General features: G+C 42.8%; 2 protein-coding genes across 15 annotated transcripts in view; both read left to right on the forward strand.

Moving 5' to 3' along the window:
* MAP4 (microtubule associated protein 4) overlaps positions 1 to 17,079 on the forward strand; it is a 126,185-nt gene that overhangs the window by 82,324 nt on the left and 26,782 nt on the right. The window lies entirely within an intron of this gene.
* Positions 7,803 to 15,638, forward strand: LOC124241796 (uncharacterized). Of its 2 annotated transcripts, XM_046665968.1 has the most exons (2): positions 7,803 to 12,528; positions 12,615 to 12,694. In XM_046665968.1, exons 1-2 carry the CDS (start codon positions 11,265 to 11,267, stop codon positions 12,629 to 12,631), a joined length of 1,281 nt encoding a protein of 426 aa, XP_046521924.1. In that variant the 5' UTR covers positions 7,803 to 11,264; the 3' UTR covers positions 12,632 to 12,694. The 2 variants fall into 2 exon arrangements, with proteins under 2 accessions (XP_046521924.1, XP_046521915.1); XM_046665959.1 differs by having other exon boundaries at positions 7,803 to 15,638.

Consider the following 17,079-nt stretch of genomic DNA (forward strand, 5'->3'; position numbering starts at 1 on the left):
TCTCTGGTTTGAAGAACATGTATTTGTAATTTTGATAGGTGTTGCCAGATTGTTCCCCATAGGGCCACAGAGATGTACCAGAGCTATACTCTCACCCTCAGCATAGACCATACCTGTTCCCCTGAACTTTCTCCACAGGTGTGATATTTATTTTTTGTTAGGTGTGCTAATATAATAGGTGAAAAATTATTTCTTGACATAGATTTATTTTGTGTTTTACTTATTTAATGACTTCCTTGTATATTATCAAGTTTATAAAAGCCATCCCTACTCTGAGTTCATAAAAATATTTTTTTGGGGCTGACCCCATGGCCTAGGGGTTAAGTTCAGCATGCTCCACTCCAGCAGCCCAGGTTTGGTTCCTGGGTGCAGACCTACACCACTTGTCGGTGGCCATGCTGTGGCAGTGACCCACATACTATATAGAGGAAGATTGGCAACAGATGTTTGCTCAGAGCAAATCTTCCTCAGCAAAAAAAGTATATTTTTTCTTCTATTTTTAATTTTTCACATTTTGAATCTTCAGTCAATCTAGAATTTGCTTATTTGTTTCTCTGTGTGTGTGTAAGGTAAGATTACTTAGTCTTCCCACTGTTATTTAGATAATCTACCTCCCACTGAATCACCACCTTTGTCATGTTCTGAATTCCTGTATGTATTCGATCTATTTCTGGACTTTCTTTTCTGATCCATTGGTCTTTCCATTCAGGCTTCAGTAACACAATGTGGCTTAATTATATACTTTAGTATCTAATAGGTCTAGCCCCACCTCTCACCCTGTTACATTTTTTCAAAGTTTCCTGACTATTCTTGCTTGTTCATTATTACATATAAACTTGAGAATTGGCTTGTATAGTTTTGGGGGGAAAAATCCAGTCAGTCTTTTTCTTGAAATCATGTATGTCAAGAAATACATGTATACAAGAAATCATATACAAAAATGTATACCATACATTTCATTAAATGTTTAGATTATCCTAGAGTGAGTTGATGTCTTCTGTGTTGAGTATTTTTGTCCAACAACATATTTTGACTCTGTCTAGCGTTTTCTTCTCCAGGCAGAGACTGTGTTTGATTTATTCATATGTACTTCCTAACACCCATTATAGAGCTTTACATATATATAATGCCTCATGACATTTTTTTGAATTATGAATGAATTATCTTTTGCTAGTCTCCCTCTTTGGAAGTAGGAAAAGGAAGTATACTGCTTAAGTCTCTTCCAGCTTAAGGTTTCCTCTCCTGTTATTTTTTCATTCCACTCTCAAGTTTAGGGGAATTTTAGCAGAAAGTTTCTTCACATATTATGTATTATTCTAGGCAGGGAAGATACTTCAGGAAATGTGAGCTCAACTTGTTAGAAAAGGACTTATTGTGGGACTGTGTTTTTTGTGAAGGGAAGAGCAAGTTTGAAAGGGTGCTCCGTATTGGATGCTAGTCTGTGTCACTGCTCCACATTGGTTCCTTGTAAGTGACAGTGCACTTGGCGTGTTTTTCTGTGAGTGGGACAGTTATCACAGATTCCTATAGATAGGCCCTTCCCTTTGCCATAACAAGAGCCTGGTCTCATTTTTATCTGGCTTCATTTCTTTCTTTAGTTTGCTTGAGCCCATCAACTGTTTTCTAACAGCTGGGAATGTCAGTTTATAGTGGGAAATTCTCTTGGTGTGAAACTTTAAGTAATTTGTAAACCCAAAATCCTAACAGTTTCAAGGCCCTTGCACATAAATAAAATATGCTCAGCAGATGAAAAACCCGTTTGTAATCTTAGAACTTGCTATGATTTTACAATGGGAGAAATATCCTTTTGGTAATGTCTTTTCTTAACTGTAGTGCTATTTGTGACGCTCCTTTCCTGATTGCTTTCTTCCCACTTACCTTCTCATCCTCTGGCTTTTTTTCCTCTTTGTTTTTGTTGCTAGTGCCGTTGAGTTGATTCTGGCTCCTAGTGACCCTGTGTACAGCAGAGCTGAACCCTGCATGGTCTTTTTGCACCATCCTCTCATCTTCCAGTGCTCTATGAGACAGAGTGCTCCATTGCTATTCACAGGGTTTTCATGGCCAATTTTTTCGGCAGTGCGTGGCCAGGTCCTTCTTCCTACGCTATCTTAGTTGGAAGCTCTGCTGAAATCTGTCTACCACAGGTGACCCTGCTGGTATTTGAAACACTGGTGGCATAGCTTTCAGCATTACAACAATACGCAGCGACCACAGTCTAATAACAGACAGATGGGTGGTGTGGTTCCCTGACTGGGAAATGAACCCCATTAGTGGTAGTAAGAGCGCCGAATCTTAACCACTGGACCACCCAGGCTGACTTTTTATTTTTCTTCTTCTTACTAGCTGTATATTAATGAAATTTATTGGGAAATTCTATATGTCATGCAACTAAAAATGGCTACCATTTATTAAAACTTACTATAGGCTCAGTACTGTCTTAAACTCTTTTAACTCTCAAACAGTCCTGTGCTGCTAATCCTCTTATTTGAGCCAGCTCATCTAAATATTCTTTGAAATGAATCCAGCAAATATTGATTATTCTGCTTTAAAAGGAAGTTCTTTGCCTCACACTCCCTCACCAGTCACTTTTACCCTCTGACTGACAATAGCATTGGAGGATTCAGAAAACAAATATAAACAACTTAGCTTCTGAGTTTTGGTGTTGCAGATATATTTACTTCTTTAAAATGGGAAATGGACAGTAAAGAGGACTTCCATTCTTATTTTTACCTGTGACATTGAAGCAGATCATCTCAGCTGTGAGCAGATTGAATTTGTTGGGTTTTTTTTCTTTTTAAAGCTTCAGTGCATGCTTGTGTATCCTTTCCACGACTGGGAAACGAACCTGGGCCATAGTCGTAAGAGTGCCAAATCTTAGCCACTGGACCACCAGGGCTGGCTCTGAAATTATTTAGTTTTTAAAATGATGGCAATTTGTATAAGTTTAGACAAAGATCTAATTGTCATATAAACATTGCCTCTTGCTCTGCAAATAGTGGACTTTCAACATGACTTGGCGTTTTTAATATTTAGTTCATTCATTCATTCATTCAACAGACACCGGGTAACATTACTCCCTCATTCTTTTTTTTTTAACTGGTTTCCATTTTATTTACATTTTCTCTTCTCCCCATTCTCACTTTTTTTCCCTTGCTTTTTCTCCCCAAATCCCCCCAGTACATGGTTGTGTGTTTTTTTAGTTGTGGGTCCTTCTAGTTGTGGCATGTAGGACGCTGCCTCAGCATGGCCTGATGAGCGGTGCCATGTCCACACCCAGGATTTGAACCGGCAAAACCCTGGGCCGCTGAAGCAGTGTGCGTGAACTTGACCACTCGGCCACAGGGCCGGCCCCTACTCCCACATTCTAAGGGTAGATTAATAAGGCACATTCTCTACTTAAGGATTCTAGAGTGGGGAGATACACAGATAATTTTACTCTAGTGAGAGAAGTTCTGTAATAAAAATGTGAGCTATATGCTATGGGAATACAGAGCAGAAAGTGACTTCAGTCCTCTTAGGAGAGCAAGAGAAGGCTTCATGGAGGAGGTAACATTTGAGTGGGTCTGGAAACATGGCTAAGAGTTTGTAGAGCAAAGCAGAGTAAAGCATTCTAGGGGTAGATTGTGTAAAGGCATCGTGAAGTTACAAGTGCATGGAATGTTTGAGCAGCAAACAGTTTGGTATGACTAGTGTATGAGTCAAGTTTGGGAAGCAAGGAGTTCTGTGAAACATTTTGAGATGAGCTTGAGGAAAAGAAGGTAAGCTCTTACTGGGTCCCGGAAGTCATGTGTGCCTCCATAAGCAGAGGATCTTAGACTTTATGCTGGAGGTGATTCGGGGAGGAGATTGTGTTTTTACTTAGTTTATATTGATGATTCTCTTTTCTGTTACACGGAGGCCATGGGAGGGTCAATACATGCTTAAATGAGCAAAGCCTTGGAATTTTCAAGATGTACTTTTTGAAGGGCTTTTAATCTATAAGCATTTTAATGCTTTAAGTTGTCAAATGACAAAAATAATACAGTTTAGTAACTAGTTTGGTGTCCTTTATTCAAGGGAAAATAATCCATGGATTGGGGGAGTCCAGCGCCTCGCAAGCAGGGCGCACTCTTCCTGAGGGATTTTAGGCAAGAGAGAGTTTTAAAGAGCATTTGAGGGGCCGGCCCCACGGCCAAGTGGTTAAGTTCACGCGCTCCACTTCAGTGGCCCAGGGTTTCGCCGGTTCGGATCCTGGGTGCGGACATGGCACTACTTGTCAAGCCATGCTGAGGTGGCATCCCACATGCCACAACTAGAAGGACCCACAACTAAAAATACACAACTATGTACTGGAGGGCTTTGGGCAGAAAAAGGAAAAATTAAATCTTTTTTAAAAAAAAGAGTGTTCGAAGAGGCAGCGCCATCGCAGGGCATCGTTGGCTAGGAGGGCAGGGATTTCCCTGTAAGGCCAGCGGGTCCTGTTTTCTAGGGTCAGGTCAGCTAGCTAAAGCTGAGTTGGAGGGTTGTGACTGGTGTATATTAGGTTTGCTTAACAGATGTTTCCTAAAAGTACAGGCTGACTTAGGTTTAGATTTGTGGTGTGGGTTCTCCTACTGGGGCAGCCTCCATTTTGTAGGGCATAGTATACAAATTATCTTTATCAAGGGTCACATAAATAAGATTGTTAGCTTCAATTTTTTCATCTGTTTGCTTCCCAACTTGTGAAAGTTAATCGGGAGAAGCATGATTTTGAGTTAAACATGTACTAAGAAATGTTTCTGAAATTTAGTAAAATATGGTTTTGAAATGTTTTTGCATACATGTATGTGTATATAAACACAAACATCGTTTACTTCCAGGTAAGAAACTGGATTGCAACTTCACAACCTTCAGCATTTGTTAGTGAAGAATGTCATCAATCATTATAACCAGAATTATTGACTGCCATTCTAATGATAATTTATTAGAAGTTGTTTCCTGGAGACAATAGCAGGGAACATTTGGTCAATCTGGAAAGATTCTTGGTTGCCTTGGTAACTGATAAGAATGCAGAGAAACCAGTTATAGAGCGTATCAAAACCAAGGCCCTGAAGAGGTTGAGTACTAGCTCAAGGCACAAGGCAATACAGAAACATCTGCTGAGATGAGAGACCTGCAGGCTGTGCCAACACCCTTGGAGGCTTGACATGTCGTTATGTGGTCTGATAAAAAAGCTTTAGAAACTGCCTTCTGACCAGACACACGGGAATCCATGCACTTTGCTCAGACTCAAGACAGAATGGAACTTAAAAATCTTTAGCCCAAAGGACGTTCCAAATTGTGCCTCTTTGGATAAGTTTGATAATGGAAAGGATCAGGTCAAATGATATAGAATCAGTGTAAAAGGAATCTCTCCATCCTTCCATTGAGCAGAACTTTTTTGAGAGCCTACTCAATGTGTGTCAAATACCATGCTGGGCACCAGCGTGGCAGAGATGGACAGGTCATATTCCTGCCTTGTAGAAGCTCCCAGGAAAGGCACGTGAATAAAAGATTATGGTGCACTTTCTGAGTCCTAAGAAGAGTTAGAGCAAGTATAGTGCAAAAAGACGAAGAAGTCACTTTGGGAGTGGGGCCTAGGAGACTTCACTGAGGTAACATTTAAGTGAGTTCTGAATGAATAAGAGTAGAGCCTAGAGGCAAGGAATTCCAGTGGCAACTGTCTAGAATTTAAGTCTTCTGGTTCTTAAGTACATTTCTTTTTACCTAGGCATTCTCAGCCTTTAAGACTTCGTGTAAGTTTGTCATCCATCAACTTGATAAAATATTGCTGTGGCTGGGCAAGTTTGAGTTCCTTGCTGCAGCTGTCTCTCAGAATGTGCATTGCTGAGTGAGATTATGCCTCTAATTCTGAATTAGACTAGAGAGCACTGACAGAGCTATCCTCAGATTTTACTAATTATTCTGTGCTAGGTTTTCCCCATTGTTTGCCATCCAGGTAGCATTCACCTCATTTGGAGAAGAAGAAACCTATTAATTCCTGTTCCATGTGATCTCTTCCTTGGTATGTGTTGCAAAGCAATAGTGTAATCATACTATAAGCCATTCTGTCCCCTCCCCTCTGTAAAAACCTCTGGATCTCCACCTTTTCTTAGTGAAGCAGGAGGACCTGCCTGCCTACTCAAAAGCAGCATGAAGGGAAGCTCACAGGGCTGAGGCACTGTAAAAAGACATTAACGTAAATCGAAGTTCTCTTGAGAGTGGACAGTAGTAACAGAAGATTTCTAAGGAATAAATTACTCACACCTTCCTCATTCTTTGCATAATTAGAACAAAACAAGACCATGGTTAAGATAGACACTAAAACTAAATGCATTGCTTCTTTTTCTCCTTTATTTCAAACTTGCTTTTGTCCCCCCAAACACATACACATATACACACGTGCGTACACACTGTTCATTAATTTGGGAGTTTTGAATTGATCACAAAAAGGTAAATTAAAATTGCAATGAAAACTTGAAGGACTTTTTTTTTTTGTTTTGAGGAAGATTAGCCCTGAGCTAACATCTGCTGCCAATCCTCCTCTTTTTGCTGAGGAAGACTGGCCCTGAGCTAACATCCATGCTCGTCTTCCTCTACTTTATACATGGGACGCCTACCACAGCATGGCTTTTTGCCAAGCGGTGCCGTGTGCGTACCCGGGATCCGAACCAGTGAACCCTGGGCTGCTGAGAGTGGAACGTGCGAACTTAACCACTGTGCCACCAGGCCGGCCCCTGAAGTACTTTTTTTAACTGAGCAAAAAAAGAAACATTTAAAAGGAGAGGCATCCAGTGACTAAGATTAATTTTTGCTCAGTGGTGTGGGAAAACTGGCATTCAGAGACCAGGCATCTTCTGTGTGACTTTTCCATTAACTTACCATTTGATCTTGGACAAACCATTTCATTTTTTGCCCTCTGGATCCCGTTTGCTCTTCGTAAAATGAGAGGATTAAGTTAGAGGAGCTCTAGCATTCTTAAAGATTTTTATTTTTCCCTTTTCTCCCCAAAGCCCCCTGGTACATAGTTACATATATTTTTTTAGTTGTGGGTCCTTCTAGTTGTGGCATGTGGGATGCCGCCTCAGCATGGCCTGATGAGCGGTGCCATGTCCGCGTCCAGGATCTGAACCCGCGAAACCCTGTGCTGCCAAAGCAGAGCACACGAACTCAACCACCCGCCACGGGCCGGCCCCAGAGGAGGTCTAGCATTCTGATTCTGTACTGTGGTACTACATACTTCAGAGTCCTTACAGTACTGTTTTTATGGAATGATCCTTGTCCTAAAAGAGATTTGGAGAACGGGATATTATTTTTTTAGGCAATTCCTCCAATTTTGAGAGCTACCTTTTCTTTTGCTCTTGTTCATTAATTAGTTATTGAAATTAGGGTTTTTATGGTATTTCTTATAGTTGGTAGTTTGTTTTTACCTACCTTTTTTTTTTTTATTGAAGTTATGGTAGTTTACAACCTTGTGAAATTTCAGTTGTATGTTATTGTTTGTCAGTCATCTTATAGGTGCACCACTTCACCCTTTGTGCTCACTCCCCACCGCCCTTTCCCCTGGTAACCACTAATCTGTTCTCTTTGTCTATGTGTTTGTTTATCTTCCACGTATGAGTGGAGTCATACAGAGTTTGTCTTTCTCTATCTGGCTTATTTTGCTTAACATAATATCCTCAAGGTCCATCCATGTTGTTGTGAATGGGATGGTTTTATCCTGTTTACAGCTGAGTAGTATTCCATTGTGTATATACACACACATACCCCCTATCTTCTTTATCCAGTCATCAATCAGTGGGCACTTAGGTTGCTTCTATGTCTTGTTTGCCTACCTTTTTAATCAGAGAGATCTCATGTAGTAATTCTCCAGTCCAGGGACTTATGCTTCATCATGTCACGTCATATTCCTTATTGGGAGTGGTAAAACCTGCTCCATACTTGAATACATTTTCTTAATTTTTTTAAGCTATTCTGTGTTTTAGCTACCTTTTTAAATGCTTTTTATGTGTATTACTTCACGCCTACCTGAGGGAAGGATTCTGTGGGTGTCCCCTTACTATGCCTTTTGTTCTCAGACCCCTGGGTGACTCCGAGCTTATGTGCATGCCGGAGCATCTAGTTGACATGGTGTCTTGGGCACTCGCCTCTAATCTGGGCTTGTACTTCATGGCCGCTGACCCCCCACCCAGATTGCCTCTTCTAACTCTCCAACTCTTGAGCCTTGTAACTCCTGCTTGGTGAAGTAGCCAGATGCTGACCTCATCTTTATCTTCCTTCAGGCTAACCACATTTCTGATCCACAGTATGAACTATGGTCCAGAATTTGTACTCCTTTTTGACTGGCCACCTTAGTTCTACTGGTTCCTGCTTCTGCTCCTGGTCTTTTGGCTGACTCCCATTTTGCAGTTTTCTATTTATGGATAGACTCGTTGGGGCAGGGTCTGTGAGATTTGAAGGTAGCAGGAACTTACAATTTTAGTCATTGCCTTAGGTTTTTTTGGGTACTGGTGGGGAGGGTCTGGGTAGGCTTGCTAGAACTGAAAATCATTTGACTCTGAGGAACAAGTGTCCATGCTTGTTCTTTACCTAGGATTTTCTCTCCTCCTTCAGAATGTGGCAGCCAACTCAGACTGCTGATTTCTTCACACATGCTACTTCATCCTCAGTCATGCCTCTGCCGACAGGTGGCACCCTTGCATGGCGAGGGCTGGGGTGTACTGAACATCCTGGCTACTGGAGCCCCAAGTTAAAATCACACTTGGAGTTGGACTTGGCTGTAGACCCATGATTCCTTGAATGTGCATTTCAACCTTTTTACTGAGACGTAAGAATGTTAAACTGTGAAACTGGAAGACGCCGTAAAGATTCCCCTCATTTTATGGATGAAGAAACTGAAGCTAGGAGCAGTTAAATGATTGCTCAGAATCGTAACTATTAAGTGGCAGAGATTTTACAACCTGGTGTTCTGACTCCAAGCCAAATTATGTTTTTCCCACAAACCAAAGATAGAAGATGTCAGTAAATTGAGGGTGTGGGGTGTGTGTGTGTGTGTGTGTTTTGGGGGAGTGTGACTAGTTTTGCTTGAGTGAGGTTGTTGAGGCATATATGATTTCTAAGGTGTGTTCTAACAGTTTGCCTCTGGCACCTTGTGACTACATTGCAACAACACCCTCCCCATCAGACTTTCATAACTTTCACATATATTGTACATATTTAATTATGTTATTCAGTTATAATATATGTATTTAAAAAAGGTAAGAAAGCCAAAATTTGACCATATTTCATCACCAAGACTTTCTGAACCCACGAACCTCCTCTTTTTTTCCCCCATTGGTGAGAGCTTTGCCATAGAGTAAGGTGACCCTGATTCCTTGCCAATGAACCTATTATTGTGCTTTGACATGTATTGCTACTAAACTACTTAAGATCAAGAGGAAGGAGAGACTCAGTTTGTGTTCAGGACAGAGTTTAAATGGAAATTCACATTTTTTTCAGCAGTGTAACACTGCCACTCTTGACCATGAATGTAGCACCGTATTACGTATTGAAGTTAATGAAAAGACATACAAGGTTGGTTCCTGCACTCTAGTTGGGGACTTGAGTAAACTATGTGAGTGGTATGTATAGTAGAAAAGGTGAGTGCTTGGGGACAGAGGTTCCAGTTAAGGAAACTTTCCTGAGCTGGGCCTTGGTAATCTCGTCACACTTTATAGACCAAAGGTGGAACAATCTTAACTTGCCCTTTGTTTCTAAAAGCTTTATTTGAAAACTATAATCAAATCATTGCAGTTGATGGCAAATGGCTTTAAAAAACTCCAACCTGACTATTCCTCATCTTGGACAAAGACATCTCATGTAGTCTTTTTTTTTTTTTTGAGGAAGATCAGCCCTGAGCTAACATCTGCCCATCTTCCTCTACTTTATATGTGGGACACCTACACAGCATGGCTTGCCAAGCAGTGCCATGTCCGCACCCAGGATCTGAACTGGTGAACCCCAGGCTGCCGAAGCGGAACGTGCGCACGTAACCACTGCACCAATGGGCCGGCCCCTCATGTAGTCTTGATAGAATATTTCACAGTATTCTATATTAGTACATGATGGTGACTTACAGGTGAGGCAATAAAAATCAGCTTGTTCAAGGTCAAGTATAGCCTAACTTTTCAGTGTAACTTTTTTTTTTTGGAGAATTTTCTTCTATAGATCCTTCAGTCCTGAATGTACAGTTTGTAAGCTCAAAGTCCAGTGCAGGAAAGGACCATGCTGAATTAAGTAGGGGCAGTGAGCTCTGATGGGTAGATAAGACCTCAAGTCACAGATTGATGGATTCCCAAAGTTTCAGAGGTCAGAGGAAGAAAGCTGCCCCAGTGTGTTCACATGGCAACTAAGCGATCAGTAGGCTGGAAAGAGCAGGGCTGGTGCGGGAGGGAGAGACCCAGTTTGTTCAAGGAACCAAGAGAGAGCAGGGCAGGAGTAAAAGTACGAGGGATGTGTTGTCACACAAATGTCTTATACCTGGGGTACCTGTCCCCAAAGCCCTGATCGCTGAAATCTTTAAATGAACCCTTTATTAAACTCTTCCACAATGCAGAGCTACAGACGAAGCTCTCACTGGGCTTGGGGGACTCCACTCAAGTCAGTTTTCAAGTGAATTTGATAAGTTGCTATGACAGCAGACCCACTCATCCTTTGAGAAATGAATGCCTCTAATTTTGATAATACATTAGGGTCTTTTTTTTAAGGTGAAATTTTGAGCAATTTTCTGGAATCGTTATTCTTTTTATGGCTGAGGATTGGCAAATGAGTCTTGCTTATTTTTAAAACAGTTTTTTGAGTGGGTGAGTGTGGAAGTGTGGGCATAGTGTCAGATAAGTGAATGTGTGGGTATAACGTGTATCTATATCAGTGAAAGCCAGAATAATTACTATCCTCAGTACCCAGATTGGCACCAAACCATGTTTTAATGTGCAGATCTAAACAGAGTGCTAGTTAACAGGAAATTACGTTTCCAGTTTAACAGTGGCATTTGATTGTGCAGAGTAGCAGGTTCCTTCCTTTCTCTTTCTGTTTCGTTCATTCTTTCTTTCTTTCATGCTAGTAAATAAATTAAGCACCTAACCACGTGAGGAGAGAGGAACATTGGGGGAAAGATGGGTTTTGTTGTGAATACTGGGGACTTGGTGTGATGTCACTGCCAGCTCTGTGTGATCGTAGGTGGTGTTAGAGCTCCAGGAGCTAGAGGCGGGAGAGCAGTGGGAGAGACGATGTCGCTCTCAGACAGGCAGCCAGCCTCTCGCACTGCCGCTTACGGGCAGCTCTGTAAGGGCAAGCCTGAAGAGTGCCGAATGGACTCCCCAAAAGAAATCAGTCAAGCTGGATTTGAGTGGCAGAGAACAGAGGGCAAACTGAATGAAATCGGGCTGAATGTCAGCATGGACGGGCAGCTAAAAGACAGGCTCGTGAAGAATGCCAGCTTCCTGGAGCAGAATAAGCTCTGCCGCTTTGAGGGGAAGCTAGACAAAGAGCTCAGCATTGAAGTGCAGGACAAGGACTATCAAGCAACCTCGGGTCACCTTGAGAGCAGGTATGTGATTTCAGAAACCTGCCATCCCTCAGAGGGGAACTCAGTACACCAGAAGACAGCTGAGTTCCATTTGGGACCCAGAGAGGGGCCAGACGAAAACAAAGCCACTGTAGTTCAGGGGATGGTGGCAGGGAAGAATGGGCCAGAGATGAAGAGCCAGCCAGATCTGGATTTCCCTGGGGCTGCTGACATCTCTACTTGTTATGTGAAGGAGCAGGAAACCAGTGTTTGGAACCCCAACTTTCATCCAGTGGTTCAAGGCTCTCAGGGCTCAAGGGAAGCAATTCCAGGAAAGGAGAATGGCATCACCCCTGGCTGCCAGGTGATTGGGGTGGTAAGTGATAACTTTGGGCAGCTTGAATGTGAGTCCTCACCGCCAGTGGCTGTAGCCCACCCAGCCCCTACTATTGAGCATTCACCCACTACCATTCCACCAATCACTATGGTGGAGTTCACCCAGGAATATTTGAATGCCAGCTCTCATATCAGAGACCATGATAAGGAGTTGGAGAAGTTGAGTTCTGCTGAGGAGGGGGCTTCGCTTGACCAAGGCCCCCAGCAGAAAAAGGCAATGCGCCGGGCTCTGTCTGAATGTTCTCACCTCTCAGTTCCCCCAGCTGTCAACCTTGCAGATAAGTATCCTCAGCTCCCTGCCCGAGAAGAGATTTCTTCTGGCCTGCCTCTTACCAGTAGCCCAGTGCCGAGTCCCATGCCCAGGAAATTGGGGGCTCCTGCCATGAAGCGCTCCGTGACAGTGGCTGAGGAACAGACAGCTAGCTTCGTATTGAACCCTGGGGAACTGCCCATCCTGTCTGCTGAAGAGGTACCTCCTTTTATCTGCGAGGAACCAGTGGCCGAGAAGAGAGAAGAATTGACCCACTTCAGCAACAGCAGCAGCAGCTCTGGGAAGAAGGAGCTGGGCACTACTAAGGCACATCTCCATGGTAAGCTGGAGCAGCCTCCTGAAGTAAGTAGCAAGGAAAAAGGACAAGAAGATATTCGTGAAACAAGAACAGATTTGTGCTCCCAGGTCTGCCAGGGAGGTGAGAAACAGCCAGGACAGACAGCTCTAGCAGGGAAGAAAGAAATTGAGGTCATTGCAACCCAGAGCACTCCATCGTTCCTGTGTGAAGAGACCCCACGTGATGGTATGTTTCTAAATTTTGCCTCCATGGGGAACAAGCAGACAGCAAGGAAGGAACCAAAGTGACAGATTAGCGAAACGAGCGTTAGGCCGCTTGTTACTGCTGGAGTCTGCCTGCCTGAGGAAAGCTTAATTCCCTTGCATCAGAAGGTTGCTGGGAGGGAGGCAAGAAAGTGAACAAAGTGAATCTGGCTGGGTCAACCTGAACGTCTGCTAGCATGGCAGACAGTGTAGACTGAGGATGTGGCTGATTGAGTTGGGGGTGGGATGGGGTCGGAGGGTGGTGGACATAAGAAATAGAACCCCTTTCATGACCTCATGTCACCCTGCCCACCCCATCCCCCATCCTCCCAACCCTCGGCTCCCTGTTGGTTTGAGCCAGATGATTCCTGAGCCCTAAATCATCCAATCACAACTGATTGATTTCCCTGCTTGAAAATCTGTCACTGTGTAGATTTACAATAGGTTTATCAGCACTAACCTCCACTCATTAAGTTGCACGGTCTGGATGCAAGCTGTTTTCCATTTTGCTCTTGAGAACGTTTTACTTTTGTTTAAGCTGAAAAAGCGCCTTTTAAAGCTGACTATTTAATATTCTTTTCTGTTCTTCATGTTTGACCAAATCTCGCTTCTAGTTTTCTCTTTCTGTACGTGTGTTGGGAGGATTTGTGGGGAGAAGGGGAAGAAAGGGAAAGAGGAGAGAGAAGGAGAGACTTGTACTTAATAAACAGCTAAATGTTGCAGTCTTTGTGGCTGCCTTCTGTGTCTTTCTTCCCGGCCCTTTCTTCTCCTCCCCATCCCCCATCCCCCCATGGATCTTATTGTTGGTGGTGAGTCCAGTTTGAGCACAAAGGACCATGATTCACAAGCTAATCAATGGGAATTTAAATCATGTGTTGTTTGTAACAAAATAACCTCTTTTCCTGAGAGGAATTATTTATTCCTCTCAGTACATTTTAATGAAATTTTTCACTCATTTTCTCTTAAAGTTAGAAATGGGTATTTTCTAAGGGAAGTGTAAGTGGAAAGGACCCTTGAAGACTGACAGGTTTTTTTTTTAATGGAGATTGGCAAAGAAGCTTCGTGTTTCCTCTATGATTTCTTATGACTCCAAGATGACAAGAACTCAGGTATTCTGTGCTGTTGCTTGTTTCTAGCTGTGGCAGAACTGTAAGCTCCTCATGGATAAGATTGTGTCACCTTTTTACTGACCTTCAGGTGCCCAATCAGTGCCATACACCTTGGAGGTGCTAAGGAGTGAAGACTTTTGTTTATTTCAGAAAGAGTTTATCCTAGTTCACACTAACGCGTTTATGCTGGTAGAAAAAAATTTCAAATGACTGGCAAACCTCACTGATCCATTCACCTAATAAATGTTTGAATACTGACTCTGCTAAATGCTATGTAGATAAAATTATATGAAGATTCATTTATTCAATATGCCTACCATACGCCAGTCCCTATTTAGGCACTGGATATTGTCATTATCCTCAAGCAACTTATGCCTCAGTTAGGGTGGAGAGGGGGTGAGAGGGTTGTGAATCACGGCAACTTTTTAGAGGGGGTGGTCTTGGAAGCCTAGGATGCCTAACAATGCAGAGGGAAAGGCTTCCAGGCAAAGGGATGCAAAAAAAAAAAAAAGGTGAATCCTAGACATCTCACATTAGTTAGAAGAACAATGGCGAGTGTTTATAGAACACTCTGTTAAAGATCATTTAATTTCAAAGAATGGAAATGCAGGAACTCAAATTTTAAAAAAGGTATTTATTGACTAGGAATCCAGTTGCAGGAAGTGCTGCAGCGATTGTGTGTCTCAGGACCTCGGCTCCTCCTTAAACATGTGTCTCCATTCCTTTCCCTTCTGGAGACTTTTTTCTCTGCCATCTCTTACTTTCTGCTTCCTTTGTGACTCTGGTCTGCACAGGACATTGGATTGCCATCCGTACATATGTGGCAAGAAATAACGGAAGAACAAATCTAGAAAGTTGTTTGGAACCCTAGCTTCAAATACCCCCTTAAGATGTTTAAACCTTACTCCCTTATTCAAAAAATTGTGGTGACTTCCTATGACAATAAATGAAGTGGCCCAAAGTCGGCTTTGGGAAGACTTACTTGTTCTGAGTAGCTAAGATGAACTGGAAGACAGAGGATTGAATGCAGAACATCCTGTGATGATAGTTTGATTCAGGAAGTCGTAGCAGGTGAAATATCGAGGACATGATAGGGGAAATATAACAGAGGCGAAATCAACTGTATTTGAAAACTGGATGTTGAAGCTGCAAGAGAGAGGGGAGTTGAAGGTGATGCTGTGAATTTTGAGCCTGAGTTTCACGACACATAGTAGTACAAATAATGGAAAGATCCAGCAGGAGGGAGCAGTTTTGTGGAGCAGTTATGAATTCTGTTTTGAACGGTCTTTTGCGAAACTGTGGGGACATTTTGGTGATGGTCATTAGCAATTGGTTGGTAGACCTCTGAGGCAAAGGAGGAGGGTCTTGGTGAGAAGCACTGTCTGGGAGGGAGACAGCAGTTTCTGCTTATGCATGGGTCAGGTGAGTCACACTTACTTGTGCAGGTTGAAATGTTGCATGCCTTTGTCAGAGGCAGTAAGACTTAGTGAAGTGTTCATGTTGTTTATTGACAAATCCTGTGCCTGTTGAAGAAGGTTCATAGTGGTCTGGGGCCAGTGGCAGTAAGTCACACATTTGGTAAGGTATTCTTTCAGCTTGCTATAGAACAAAGACATTACCAACCTTGTGTGGTGGGCTTTTTTATTTCTTTATATTTTTAAAACTAAAAAAAATCCAACTTTTGACTAAAAATACATATGGTTTCAAACATCAAAAAGTACAAAAATGTGGGGCCAGCCTGGTGGCACAGCAGTTAAGTTCACATGTCCCACTTCTTGGTGGCCCAGGGTTCGCTGTTTCGAATCTCGGGTGCGGACATGGCACAGCTTGGCAAGCCATGCTGTGGTAGGCATCCCACGTATAAAGTGGAGGGAGATGGGCATGGATGTTAGCTCAGGGCCAGTCTTCCTCAGCAAAAAGAGGAGGATTGACAGTAGTTAGCTCAGGGCTAATCTCCCTAAAAAAAAAATAATAATAATAATTTAATTTAATTTAATTTAAAAAGTACAAAAATGCTATGCATTAGAAATTTTCCTACCAAGACAAGATGATGATGATTCACTTTTTCCTGCTTCTCTCCTATAAATATAGCTAAATACTCTGGAAGGAAATCAGCGATCATAAAAAGAATCTGAAGTGTGGAAAGGAGAGGGCAGACTGTGTAGGGATGTTAGGACTTGAAGCAGGACAGTGTAGTGAGTTCCCTGGGTTTTCTTTTTAATCTCCTATTGTATCCCAATCTGGGCACTGGAGAGTACCTGCAAGCTGGAATCACCAACAGGCATAGATCGGGAAACAAAAGGAAAAGAAAAAAGAAAGAAAAGCCAATTCTCTCGTGCTAAAAGACCACGAAAAGGGAAGCCCAGTAAAGACCTACTAGTAAGCCCTATTTTTCTACCCATAATCAGTAGTAGCGGTACAGGACTGGATTCTCGTGCTGGTACAGTGTCAGCAGAGCTCATGAGAGCCCACCTGTTGCCCATTTCACACCTAGCAGCAGCTGCAGGCGTGATCCACCCACACTGGCACCAACACAGTATGAGCCACCCACGCTGGCAGGGAAACCCATCCTCTGTCCCCCACCAGGTGATAGCACCGCTGGCATCTATAGGCCTGAAGTCGTCCAGTCTTCTACCCAGTAGCAGAAGGGGACTGAGGTAGATTTCCTCCTACACCCTTCTCTCCAGTAGCAGAAGGCCAGGTAGGTGCTTCCTGCTCCCAGCAGTATCAACAGAGATTGAACAGGAACCAGCACTGGGCAGCCAGAAAACAGGCCAAGAGAAACTGTCTGCATTTCATGGGTCCAGCGTCAGTCAACCCCCACCTAGTAAAACCACCTGGCCCAGGGAAGTGCCTTCAGCCCTTGCAGGCACTACCAGCAGGAATTGAGTGACAGCCTCATGGAGCCAGAAGAACATAGCAGGCCAGAATTGCATTGCAAGGGCTCTGGAAACTAAATTGTCATTGAAACTACAGCCAGAACCTTCACACTAAATTTAAACAGTGATTACCTACTAAAATACGAAGTTAGGATTTTAAAGCAGCCATCATAAAATTGCTTGAACAAGAAATTATGAATTCTCTCTCTCTTTTTTTTTGTAAGATTGGCATGTGAGCTAACAACTGTTGCCAATCTTTTTTTTTTTCCTGCTTTTTCTCCCCAAAGCCCCCTAGTACATAGTTGTATATTTTAGTTGTGGGTCCTTCTAGGTGTGGCATGT

The sequence above is a fragment of the Equus quagga genome, chromosome 1, assembly GCF_021613505.1.
Source record: "Equus quagga isolate Etosha38 chromosome 1, UCLA_HA_Equagga_1.0, whole genome shotgun sequence".
Lineage (NCBI taxonomy): Eukaryota > Metazoa > Chordata > Mammalia > Perissodactyla > Equidae > Equus > Equus quagga.

Coding starts and splice junctions, on each gene's coding strand:
- LOC124241796 (XM_046665959.1), top strand. CDS start 11,265: ATGTCGCTCTCAGACAGGCAGCCAGCCTCTCGCACTGCCGCTTACGGG.